The following is a 12,497-nucleotide window of genomic DNA, read 5'->3' on the forward strand; positions in this document are numbered from 1 at the left end:
CATGTGGTATACTTTATAATTTGTGAAGAGGCTCATTATTTTTTTTTCCTTTCTCCTTTTTTCAGGTTTCTGATAGATGTGACTATCTCTTTGTCAATGGGAAGGAAATGAAAGGCAAAGTGAATGTCATAGTTAATTTTACTTACCAGCATCTGAGTGCCCCTTTAGAAATGACAGTCTGGGTTCCTCGTCTCCTGCTGCAGATAGAGGTCTCTGACACAGAACTAAATCAGATCAAGGGGTGGAGAGTCCCCATCATCTCTAATAAGAGGTAGGTTTCATTAGAGGATGCTCATTACAGGCTGTGCACTTGCCAAAGACCGGTAAGAGCCAGCGAGTCTGAACATGCTCATTTGGCCTTAATGCAATTGGGGTGTAAACTTGAAGGTCACCGGACATTTATTCAACAGACTCCTGCACTGGAATTAGAAGGGAAATGGAAACTGCAGGTTGCGTGATCCTACATTGGAAATAAATTCTCTTCTGTAGTGCTAAGGACTGAGGTGGAAAGAGCCAGTTGGTTGAGTTAGGCGGGATCAGCGATGAGGCAGCAGGAAGACATCAACAATGACTGGCCCTGGCAAGGCTGGTCATTCTCCAGCCTGGTTCACAGGTCCTGCCAGTTCATTTATTTATTGTCAGTGGTCACAATTAGTACGTAGTTGTTTTGTACCACTGTAGTGTACAGTGGCACTGATCCAAGACACTGATGCACGACAGCTTTAAAAATTCTGTCTGTGCCCATACATCAGTGGCATGTGAATGACAGGACAGAGCACAGATGTAGGCATATCTAGACTGTTTGTATCTGTTGCCAGTGTCACTAAGAACAAGAACAAACTGATAAAGTAGATACTTGCTATTCCCACCCGCTGTTGAAGACATCATTTATTACCAGGTATGATTCTGTGATTCTGTTAGTATCACAGCAAAGAGATGGGGATTTTGGTGCACATGTGATTTCAACCTAAATGCCATACAGAAAGACATAATGCATGTGTGCAGATGTGCATACAAAGGAGATTTCTGTGGCAACACAAAGAAGGTCCATAAAGAAAAAAGTCTTCAAAGAAAAGAAAAGGCCTTCAAGGAAAGGTCTTCAAAGTAAGGACTAATGTGAAAAATAATGAGCGATATTTGGAGTGGGCAATGTGGTAGAGAAGCTAGCAGGCCAGTTGGTGATTTCAGCAGCTGTTTTGGACATCTGAGCAGCCTGGGGGCCTCAGTTATGGACAAGGGAAACACGATAGAATTGGGGGAACACCACTGATTTCAGAAATGCACTGAATGGAGCAGCATCAGCAGAGCAACAGAAGGGGGCAGAGGCCCCCTTGTTCCAGTAACTATGCTGCAGACTTACATCAGCAATAGCTCTCCTGTTGCAAGCTCTCCCAGCATCAGTTTAAATTATTTTTTTTGTTCTTGGTGTTCTACCAGACCAGCCAGGGACAGTGATGATGAGGAAGAGGATGAACGTAAGGGAAGAGGCTGTACCCTTCAGTACCAACATGCAATGGTGCAAGTCCTCACACAGTTTGTGGCCGAAGCCTCAGACCCTGGTGGCCAGCTGAGCTATTTACTGGGTTCTGACTGGCAGATTGACATTACCGATCTGGTGAGTGACTTCATGCAGGTGGAGAAGCCAAGAATTGCTAAGCTGCAGGACGGACGGGTTTTGATTGGGCAGGAGCTCAGAATGACAACAATTCAGGTAGGGAAAATTAGTTACTTACTCCTTTTCCTCCATTAACCCACCCACCACCTTGGGTACTGAGGTACTCGATGAGGTGTATAGCAGCTTCTTGCATTAGCAACAGAAGTTGGAGCTACAATTTTTGAATGGAGCAGAATTGCAGCAAGGACTGGAAGACACAGAAGAGATGGTTTCTTCTTATTATCTTGTGCCCTGAAGTAATGTAGATTGCAGTTTTAGGAAATTTAGTCCAACCTGTAATCTTGAAGGCTTTTTCTGATTGTTTTTGTCTAAGGCTTTTTTTGAACGATGAGCTAGTATATGGGCTATCACAAGGCATGCAGCTGGTGAAACAGCTTGGTCTTCTCAAAGCCTACATTGACAGAGTGAAGGGTAAAGTAAAAGTTAACTCGTGCTTCTTTGAGGAGCTGATGCTGGAATCTAAGTCCCATGGGATCAAACTCCTGCATGCCTTGCAAGCTCAAGGAGCATGTTAGAAAATATAAATGTTAGGGTATATTTCAGAAGATGCACAAAGCAATAATAATAATTGGCACTTACAGAATGATGTTAGAAGACTGACTGATTAGCGACAACTAAGCAACGTTCTCCAGGGGTGCAGATTTAGCTTCATTAGTTTCAGCCAATATGCCCGCTGTATATGTGGCTGTGCCTTAGTGTTCCCGCTCTGAAGTCACTCACCTAAACCTATGCATCGTCTCACTGGCAGCTTTTCACATATAGTTCTTCCTGCAGTGCAGAGAAATGATGGCCTAGGAAATGGGGTCCCAGAAGGGGAAAAGAAGGAGAAAAAAAAAAAAAAGGAAAGAAAAATAGAAGAGAGAGAGAGAGAGAGATATTAATTCAGTGATACTGTGAAGTAGAAAACATGCTAACAAGCACTGGAACAGGACAAAAAAAATCTAGCTCTCTAAACCTGCTCATCACCCTAAACTGTCAGACCATAAAATAGCCACCATGCCTATGCATAACACAGGTTGTCAGGGCTGGAGAAATGGGATTTGAGATTTGTGACTTCCTGTAAAATTATAAAGATTTTCTGAATGACTTTCCAAAGCTGTGGGACTTACAGTACTCCAACAAATGCCCACAAAACTGAGGAAATAAAAATCCAAAGAAAAAAGGTGAGAGCAAGTTAGATTTAAAGAATCCCTCTTATAAACTGGTTGAAAAATGCTCTGTACTCTATATGGATCATTAAATTCAACTTGCTTGCTAATTAGCATTTTTGAATGGCACATATCAGTGCACTGACCTCCATGCAATCTTTTAACCAAAACAAGTTTTCACCGTCTACTTTGTATACAGTACCATGAGTGGTTATTATAGTACTACATTAGCCTTTCTTTCTATAGGATAAAAATAAATGCTGTTTATTCGATGGATTTTATAGAAATCTACAGACTGCATTATATATATATGCTACCTAAAAATGATCATTAATAAAATAATTGCATTTCACATAAAGATTATATTTACAAATAGTTAATACATCTGAAGCCGATGTGGTTAGCCTGTCACAGAGGTGAATGGCATACCTGATCACAATTACACTGGTAAAAGATTTTAGAAGCACCCTCTTATTACAGAAGAATTATAAAATATGACTAGCCTTTTTTTAATCTGCTAAGATTAATTTCACCCATCAACATAAATATCACTTATCTGTATTACGGTGGCTTTGTGTAGCTGTTTTGCTTTGTGCTATGCAAAATGGCTGTTGCTAACTTCAGTTTTTCTTTTCAGATCTTGTCCCCCCTTTCAGATGCTATCTTGGCCGAGAAGACAGTGACAGTTCTGGATGAGAAGGTGACAATAACTGACCTGGGGGTGCAGCTGGTGACTGGATTGTCGCTTTCCCTGCAGCTTAGTCCAGGAAGCAATAAGGCCATCTTTGCTACAGCAGTAGCACAAGAGCTGCTCCGGTCTCCGAAGCAGGTATTATTGCCCACATGTATTGTGTTGTGGAAGGATACCACTCTGGTTCATGACATGTGGCCCTACTAGCTGATGGAATCAAGCGGATTTTTATTAGTAATATGCTGATAATGCATTTTCTTTATGGCACTTTTTTTCTGAAGGCCACCACCAGGTGCCCTAACAGAAAAATAAAATTGCTCATAAACATGGCACTGTGTCTAAACTACTCGTCAACAAACAGACATACTCCATCTGTCGTGGCTGCATCCTGTAAATAACACATGCAACCCAACGATGCATTATAACTAAGCAGCAGCAGTTCTCTTACACACACCCATCCACAACCCATCCCTTTCTGTCCCATCCAGCACCTACTAGATCACAGGACATATTGCCAACTAGGTTGCCAAGTTCACCCTACCACCACGGGTATCCAAATCAACCCTTTAAGTCTATCTGTAAAGGAGAAAGGGGTTTGCGTTATGCCAAACAGTTGTTCCTTTATTTAACTTTCTGTGAGCATTTTAAGCGGTTGGGGAACATCCCTTTCATTCTGATTCATTACTAGAATATGAATCAGCATCAGTGACTCATTTCCTGATTCATGATTTCATGAACCAAATCTTCCCCCCCACCCCCATTATTCTTAGTCCTGTATTGGGGAATCAACAGTTACCAAGGGCTTTTGGACTTTGTCTTGTCCTCATCAGTCCGTGCTTGATATTTGTCTCTGTGTTTCTGTCTACATTTGAAATTTAAACTTTTTTTTTCAACCAAAATCCATCAGTCTTGGTCTTACAACAAGGATGCACTGGGCTCTTCACACTTAACCATGTGCTGAGCTGTAAAGGTAAATGGTCGGGACGTGCACTTTTACAAGCTGGCCAACTGTTGAGATGCTTTACTTCATCATAGGGTCTTACCCCTGGGATGCAAGATGAGAAATAATGCGGTACCACTGTCTTTATGGAGTGATAAAAATCAGGCTCCCATAGTCTTCCTGGAGTTCAGAAATCAATACTGGGCAGCAAGAAATAAGGCCAGTGAGCTAATCCATTGCTGACATGGGGAGTTAAACAAACTATCTTGAAATCAGCCCAAAAGCTGGTGGTGCTGGCATTTAGTTCCCATATGCTGCCCAGCACTGGCATTTCAGCATTTCAGTTCCCAGAAATGGAGTCTAGATGAGTACCCCTCTCAATGCGGGGGTACAGTCAGAACAACATTGGATCACCATTAAACCAGTGAGGAAGGTGTGCATGCTCCAGCCTTAAAGGACTGATACCATTGTGAAAGGCATCTGATTCCTTCCATTGCTTAGTACGTGATTTTTGAGCACAATCTCTATAAGCAAAGCATTGCAAAATTATTTCATGATGATGCAGGTTTAAGCAACATGGTGGGAGGGTGAGAGCTGATGACATAAATTCTATGTGGCCTTCAAGAAACATCCAAAGATTAATAAATACAAAGCCAGGATTTATGATTGTGTCAGCAAAGTCTTAGGGCTCTGTCCTGAGACAGAAGCAAATCTCCCATTGAAGCATGGGGAGCTTTATGGCTGTAAGGATTTCAGAATCAGGCCAGCAGATTATGCACGATACAATCCAAAAAGATGGGAGGCTTATTCTCCATGGTCTGAACAGGTGAATGACTATGTGCTAGAAACAATTTAAAAGATAATCATATGTATTTATTCTTTGTTTATATGTTGAATTAGAATGTAAATATCATCTGTTTGAAAAACTACTTATTTAAAGAAACAAGACTTTTAGAATCACACTTCCCGCAAGTACAGTTATTAATCTGTTGGTTGGGTGTTTGTCTGTCTGTCAGGCTTTCTCTCAGAGCCGGGTGATCCCAACTCTTACCACGCAAGAGCTCACCTTATTTTAGACAGCAAAGAATCTGCTCATCCAGCCAGGAGTCTGTCTGGTGTGGATTCTTCAGTGTCTAATATGCTGCAAAGATGCCAGCAAAACCAGAGCAAGTCAGACCATCAGAAACAGGAATTAGATTCCAGGAGAGCAATCTGAATTTTGTCTGTAAATGACTGATGTGTGAATGCCAAGATTTTTTCAGGTAGCACAATTTTCAAGAGCCATTTGAGAGTCCTTAGAGGACATGACTTTCAGAAATGGGCAAGCACTGAAAATCTAAGAATACTTTAAAATATTTCAAGTTAGAAACCAAAAGTCAAAATTCCCAGGAATGTTGCATCATTACACACATGCAAGTACAGAATTAGTACTCAGGTGTGACCCATTCACATTCAGTAAGCTTCCATGCATTCTGAAGTATACAGTCTGCATTGCTGTGACATGAGATTAAATGTTTATTATTGTCTTGCTTTTAATTGCTAACAAGCATGAAAATTACCCTGGCTGTTTCCTAAAGAAGGAACTGATTGGTTTTCTCTGGTTGTACATGCATATTGAAATTGAGAGCCAAAAATCAAGGACTGGAGGTGTGAAGCCATGTATGGACCAACTTGCTATAGCGGGTATTTTTTAACATGTGTTGTCTGTAACAAGAGTAGCCTTAGTATTATAGTCAGTTTAGAAATCATGTTGTTGGGTTTTTTTCATTGAAGTATACAACAATAAGTGATCTTAGTCACTAGTAATGCTTTCTGATATGCAATTTATTATGGTCCGAAAGTAGATTCTGCAGAGCCCAGGGGATACACCTCCTTTAAGGACCTTTGGGGGAACAAATCTTACTATCAGTGGGTGTTTTAAGCTAGTATTTCTCTGTATCTTGGCAAGATATTAATTTTATTGCTCTCCCTTTTTATTTCTTTTCTGGTTATAAATGGTATATGGATCTCGTGAAGAGAATGGAGTAGACCAAGACAGAATATATTTCCCTCAATGTTCTTTCTGAGTGTATTTGTTTTATGTATTACAGGAAGCAGCCATGAGCTGCTGGATCCAGTTCAGTGATGGATCCGTCATGCCCCTGGATATTTTTGACTCCAAAGACTTCTCCTTGTCAGTTACATCTCTGGATGAGAAGGTAATTTCCATTCACCATGACCCCAAGTGGCCTGTGATTGCTGCTGAGACAGAAGGCCAGGGGACACTGGTGAAGGTAGAGATGGTGATCAGTGAGTCATGCCAGAAATCCAAAAGAAAGAGCATCCTAGCTGTTGGAAGTGGTAGCATTAGAGTCAAGTTTGGACAGGGTGATGCTAATGCTAACATCAGTGACAGTAAACACAGGGGTGCTGGTGTCCACCTAGATAATCGTGCCAGTGACTGGCATCAAAAAAACAGTTTGCAGGAAAGACCTGGGCTAGATGGCCAGTACTACAGCTCCTCAATGGGCCTTGAGCAAGGCAAAGGAACCACCACTCAAAGGTCTATTTTAAACAAAAAAGAAGACAGAGAAAGCCTCCTGGATGACGACAGTCACCTGCAGAACATCCCAATAGACTTCACTAGTTTCCCTGCACAGGTGGATCTGCCAAGAAACAATGGAGATTTTGAAGAGAATGACCTAGTCCAGGCGCCTAGGGGACTGAGCGATCTGGAGATAGGAATGTATGCTCTTCTGGGAGTCTTTTGCCTGGCAATTCTGGTCTTCCTTATCAATTGTGTCTCTTTTGCTTTGAAGTACAGAAACAAACAAGCTCCCTTTGAAGAGCAAGAAGGCATGAGCCACTCTTGTGACTGGGTTGGGCTAAGCAACAGGACAGAACCTCTGGAGAATCACGTGAATTTCTCAACCCAACAGGATGAACATATCACAGCCATTGACAGAGGAGTGGACTACGAAGAGAGCAAATATCTCCTCAACACAAATGACCCCAAAAATATTAATGGACAGTCTTTTAGGTCTACTGAGTCCACATTTACTGAAGGGAAAGAACAGAAAAGTGAACCAACTACTTTTCCTACCTCTAAGAGGAAACGGGTTAAATTCACCACCTTTACTGCCATCTCCTCTGATGATGGGTGTCCAACTGTCAACTCGATCTTGATGAGGAGTGAGGATGACATTAAATGGGTCTGCCAGGATATGGACCTGGGGGAGTGCAAAGAGCATAAAAACTATATGGAGAGATTACATGAAAATGTGTAATGAGACACAAAAGACCTTTTTGGTTGGTTGGTTCGTTTGTTTGTTTTTCACTCACCTTCTGCCTTTAATTTCGGGTAGTGGGGCAAAACACTGTATTGAAAACAAGAATCAGCTAGTGAATACTAACTCAATGGAGCCCCAAGAAGCCATCCAAAAGCAGCTGGGAGAGCAGAGATCCTGGACAGCTCTTAAAAGTCAAGTCTTCTCTGTGCTCAGAGTTGGAAGTGAGAGATGTGTGTAGCTTTTTGATGCATGATAACATGGAAAAAAAAAAACAACTTAGCAAAATAATATGGTTGCATTCTGTGAGCTTTCCCAGGAAATCAATAAATATAACAAATTCCAGTGCAGTGTGGATATTACAAAGTTCGCACAGCTGTACTGTTCAATATTGCAAGGTTTAGTTAAAAGCAAAAATGGTGTCAGAATAAATAGATCCATGAAGAGGGCTTGTCACTCAATCCATAGGCAGAGAATATGCCTCCAAGAACATTAATTTAAAGCTGACAAAACCCAACAGTGTGAGCAAAGAGCTCCCAGAGCTGAAAAGTCACGAGTTTCCAAAGATTCTGGAGGGGGGGGACAAGGAGTAACAGGGCTGTTGACTAACCAGCATGTTTGCCTCCCAAGCACTGAGAATAGATAAATACACACAGTTAAGACTGAAACTCTCTTTTTAAGTAGATGCCAAGGTAATAAATTTTGCCAGCCAATTTTCAGTATTTCATAATTTGTAAAATAGGAGAAGATGTAATCTAGACTTAGAATATCACTCATATAAAGGAAGGTCTGTTCTGGAAAGTTTGAGAGAGCAAGCTATTTTTAAAAGTCCACTTTGATTGTCCTGTTTCAGATTTGTATTCCCAGCCATTTCCCTGGAGCAATACCCATTTGGTAACCTGAGGGCACTTACGAGCATCAGTCAACCTCGGAAGCATGTGGTTTCCTCCTTCCCTTCCATGCGCACTTGCTTCTCTATGGTGTGCTGTTGCCAAGCGCAGACACGGTTGGTACCACGCTGTTACTTGCTTTACATGCTGTCAATTACCAAACTTGGCCACTCTCTTGGGTAAGTGTAACTTGTGCTGAACTCAGACACCAACAGCACCTGCCTCCTCGTCTGTCCCCTTCCCTGGGAGAAGTCAAGTTTTTCAGTTCCTTCTGCTTGTGCTTCTTTAGACCCCTACTCAATGCGTTTAGAGGGCATTTGAAGGTCACAGGAATGCTGCACATTCAGCATTGAAACCTGAACAGCTAAATGCAGTGGATAACTTTTTTTTTTCTCCCAGAGGTGATGATTATCTTTTGTTTTCCCCTGATAAGGATGTACATACGGTAGGATTTCAGAGATTATCCTTTGAATCCGTTGTGCCCTCCAGCCCTAAAACCATGACATTTTTTTGTGAGGTCCAAAAGCAATCTCCAACGACCAGTGGCAAAGTGCCAAAGCAGTAACTAAAATCCAGCTTGTATTTCAAGTTTTCCTGTATTTTCCAGAGTGAGTCCTCGCCCTTCTTTTATTAGTAAGTCTCTTTCTGTCATTGCATCTAGGTTGCTGAGTTTAATACACATCCGCTCTCCCACAAACACTTAGATTGAATCCCTCTATATTTAGAATGTACTGTAGATTGTAAGAATGTAATATATATATATTTATAAACATGCCAACTGTGAATAAAATTTGCATTTTAGTGGTTTCATCTTTTTTCCTACTCTGAATGCCTCTTCCCTTGTACTGTCTGAACGTTTATCCTGAAAGAGACTGGCAGCAATATGGAGACTTGTCCTTTGATGGAACGCTGAATTAAGGCTTAGGGCACCATCTAGTCTCAAAAGTTTTACGTTGTGCAATGTTAGGGGGAGAAGGTAAAACATCAACAACATGTTTTGCTACAGATGTATTCGCAACAAGTCACCCTTCCAAGATTTGAAACTATTTGCAAATAAATCCACGTGCATATTTCTAACCTGAAAGCCTGTTATATTTCTGATTTTGGAGCTGTTGGGAAGATCTGCATTTGGCTAAATGTGTTTTAAACACACTTTAAAAAAAGTCAGTTGGTGTGAATAAAGTGTGCCCAAAATTTTGGAGAGCAATATTTGCACATCAGATGGTTTTTGCTTTTTTTCAGTACCTCTCATCATGGCCTGGACTACTCCTGTGCAAGCTCAAGGACAAAGTGCAACAGTAAGGACAGCTGCAGCGCAGCGCCCAGACTAGCTCTGGATGAGCGCTCAGGTGAGGGAAGCAGCCTTGGTGGTGTATCAAAGCACAAGCAGCCTCCCAGCAGTTTCAACGGTGGTCTAGCCCCCTCTTTTGGGTGCTTTTTACACATCGCTATATTGTATTCACAGAGTTACCCTCAGCGATGTGGAGGTCAGGGTAAAAGTGGCCAAATCTCAGCAGGCAGTCTGTGCAGATCAGATGTGTGCATGCAGGAAAGATTGTCTTGCAAAAGTGTCACTGCACGGCCAGCCTTTCTCCTTCAGAAAGAGCAGGCACAAGCCGTGCTGGGAGGAGGCTGTCAGAATTGCTTTACCAGTGAGTTGCTATGGTAAACCCAGATTTCTGCATTAGCTGCCTCTGGGGAACATGAATAACTAACAGCAAGTTCATCTGGTAGCACAATCCGCCAAAATAAGCTAGGACAAAACAGCCACCAGCTATGATGCTAAGGGTACTGACATTCAGATTCATGCCTTTCTGCTTGCTCAGAGATCCCTGCTGTCTTCCACAGCTGTAGCTTGCTATTATCCATGGAGCAGGACTATAATTAATAGTATGGAGTGCTCTGAGCCAGATGGATTCCTTATTGACATGGAGAACACCAAGGTTAAGTGATTTGCCCAAAGTTACAGAAAATCTATGGCAAAACCAGGGCATAGAGACATCACTTCTCCCCACCCCCCCCTTTAATGTTTCAGTCACTGAGCATCCTGAGCTCTGCTCAAGGAGAAGCCAGAGTGGATTGTGGCCATCTGTATGCAAGCAAACACTCTTAACTAATCTCCTAGTAGCACAATAAATCAACTTCCTATAGAAATTTTTTTAATGTATCTGTTGGGGTGTGGGTATGTTCACTTTTTTCACAGTGCAGGGCCCATATTTTTGAGTGAGTTTCTGCATCGTGGAGTATCTTGAGAGGGAAAGCTTGTGTTTCAGGCAATCATATGAGATGCCCATTTGGCAATTGAAGGGGGCTACATTCTGTTCCCCTTCATAAAAACAGTGATGGTGTTTAGATGCTGCATGCGTATAACATTTTGCTGCGGCTCCCACTGGCAATCTCTTGAGCCTGATAAGGAGCCCTGCTAATAGCGATAGGTCTTCTCTGTGTGTTAATTACTTTTTTTTTTTTTTTTGCTGTTGCCTTCTTATGTTCGTGTTTAAGTCTCTTTTCATGTGAGTAGCTAGACTGATACAGGCATGTTAACAGAAGAGAATATATCTGATGCAGTTTGGCTTTTCTTTATGTATTAATACAATCAGGAGTAGAAACTCGATTGTCCTATAAATCAGGTAAGCTGGTTCTTTACTGTCTTCCTTCATTTTAAAAGCTTCCCCTTCAGCAGTCTAAAATATGTAGTGGTTTACACCAAGCTGCATTAATACACCAGGGAATTCAAAGTCTGAGCAACGCAGCTAAATAATTGTTTTGAAACAATAGTTCTACAGAGTTAAGTGACTTGAAAAAACAGAATAGGCTTTAAATCGATGTGCAGCCTGCACTAAGTAGCTCTAGAAACTACTTTCACACCTCGTTTCCATGACAAATGAGATGTAAATGAAATGAGCACACTGGAAACACTTCTGCTCTGTGTATGCTCAGCTTCTCCAAGACTGGCTGCTCTCATTCCCCTGTGGTCTGAGGGGCTGCTTCATTGGGGAAGATCCTTAGTGAGAGCTAAAGACTCATGTACTACAACTTCCAAGTGTTTCAGGTGTGTCACTTAGGAGAGAGTGTCGGTTGGGCTCACGTATGTATTGATCAAGCAGAGTCCAGTAAGCATCACTGAGGAATTAACTCATGCAAGGAGCTATTGCTGCCAAATATTGTGTTTAGGACATGGCACAAGCATTTAAAAAAACCCCCAACCTCTCAGAGATGAATTTATTTAGTCCTTGAAAGCCCAGGAACTCTGTCACATAATTCTGTATGTTTATCATAGTACTATATCCTATCCATGCACAGCATTAGAGCACTGCAGCAACACATGCTAACTGCGTAAGGTACAATGCCTACCATAGAAAATCAGTTCTATGTTACTACCAGCCCACACTGTCAGAAGTACAGTGTGTAGAGGAATGAAGGCAGAGGGTTGATTGACATGGATGATGTGCAGCTGTAGCTCGTTCCTGCTAAGTAGTTAAATAGCCCTGAGGAGTGTAGGAGAGGTGGCTGGATGGAGGAGGAGCAGTGTAGTCTGGTCTCTGGAGGAAGGAGAGACAGATGTGCAGTAGAATCTGGCTGATGATAAAGCCTTGTTGCAGCCTGATAGCTTGTTTATGCTGCAACAACAGCGTACCTGTTTTGTAGTAGGAGAGGCTTGTGTCCTGCAGGAGAGTTACATGGTGCCAACCTGAGCTCCTTACACAGGGGCAGCAGAACTAACTGTTCTTCGCTGCCATGTCTGGCCTCAGAATGAGCTGCCTCCTGGGGACAGGTAGGAGACCAGGAGAGCTCTAAAACAAGGTAGGATACCACTTGCAAAGTGCTGAGGAGATGGGATTGGTGCTTTGCTTCCAGTTAATTTCTCACTGTTTGAAAACTCGTAG

At 42.0% G+C, this 12,497-nt stretch overlaps 1 protein-coding gene across 1 annotated transcript; it reads left to right on the forward strand.

Annotated features, from left to right (window-relative positions):
- The first annotated feature begins 299 nt into the window (after window positions 1–299).
- LOC121096428 (transmembrane protein 132D-like) lies at window positions 300–9,336 on the forward strand. Its single transcript, XM_040612356.1, has 3 exons — window positions 300–1,711; window positions 3,461–3,652; window positions 6,545–9,336. Exons 1-3 carry the CDS (start codon window positions 1,346–1,348, stop codon window positions 7,718–7,720), a joined length of 1,734 nt encoding a protein of 577 aa, XP_040468290.1. The 5' UTR covers window positions 300–1,345; the 3' UTR covers window positions 7,721–9,336.
- Window positions 9,337–12,497: the final 3,161 nt, after the last annotated feature.

The sequence above is a fragment of the Falco naumanni genome, chromosome 1, assembly GCF_017639655.2.
Source record: "Falco naumanni isolate bFalNau1 chromosome 1, bFalNau1.pat, whole genome shotgun sequence".
Classification (NCBI taxonomy): Eukaryota; Metazoa; Chordata; class Aves; order Falconiformes; family Falconidae; genus Falco; species Falco naumanni.

Coding starts and splice junctions, on each gene's coding strand:
- LOC121096428 (XM_040612356.1), top strand. CDS start 1,346: ATGCTGCAGACTTACATCAGCAATAGCTCTCCTGTTGCAAGCTCTCCC. Junction 1,712..3,460: donor TCAGAATGACAACAATTCAG/GTAGGGAAAATT, acceptor TTTTCTTTTCAG/ATCTTGTCCCCCCTTTCAGA. Junction 3,653..6,544: donor TGCTCCGGTCTCCGAAGCAG/GTATTATTGCCC, acceptor TATGTATTACAG/GAAGCAGCCATGAGCTGCTG.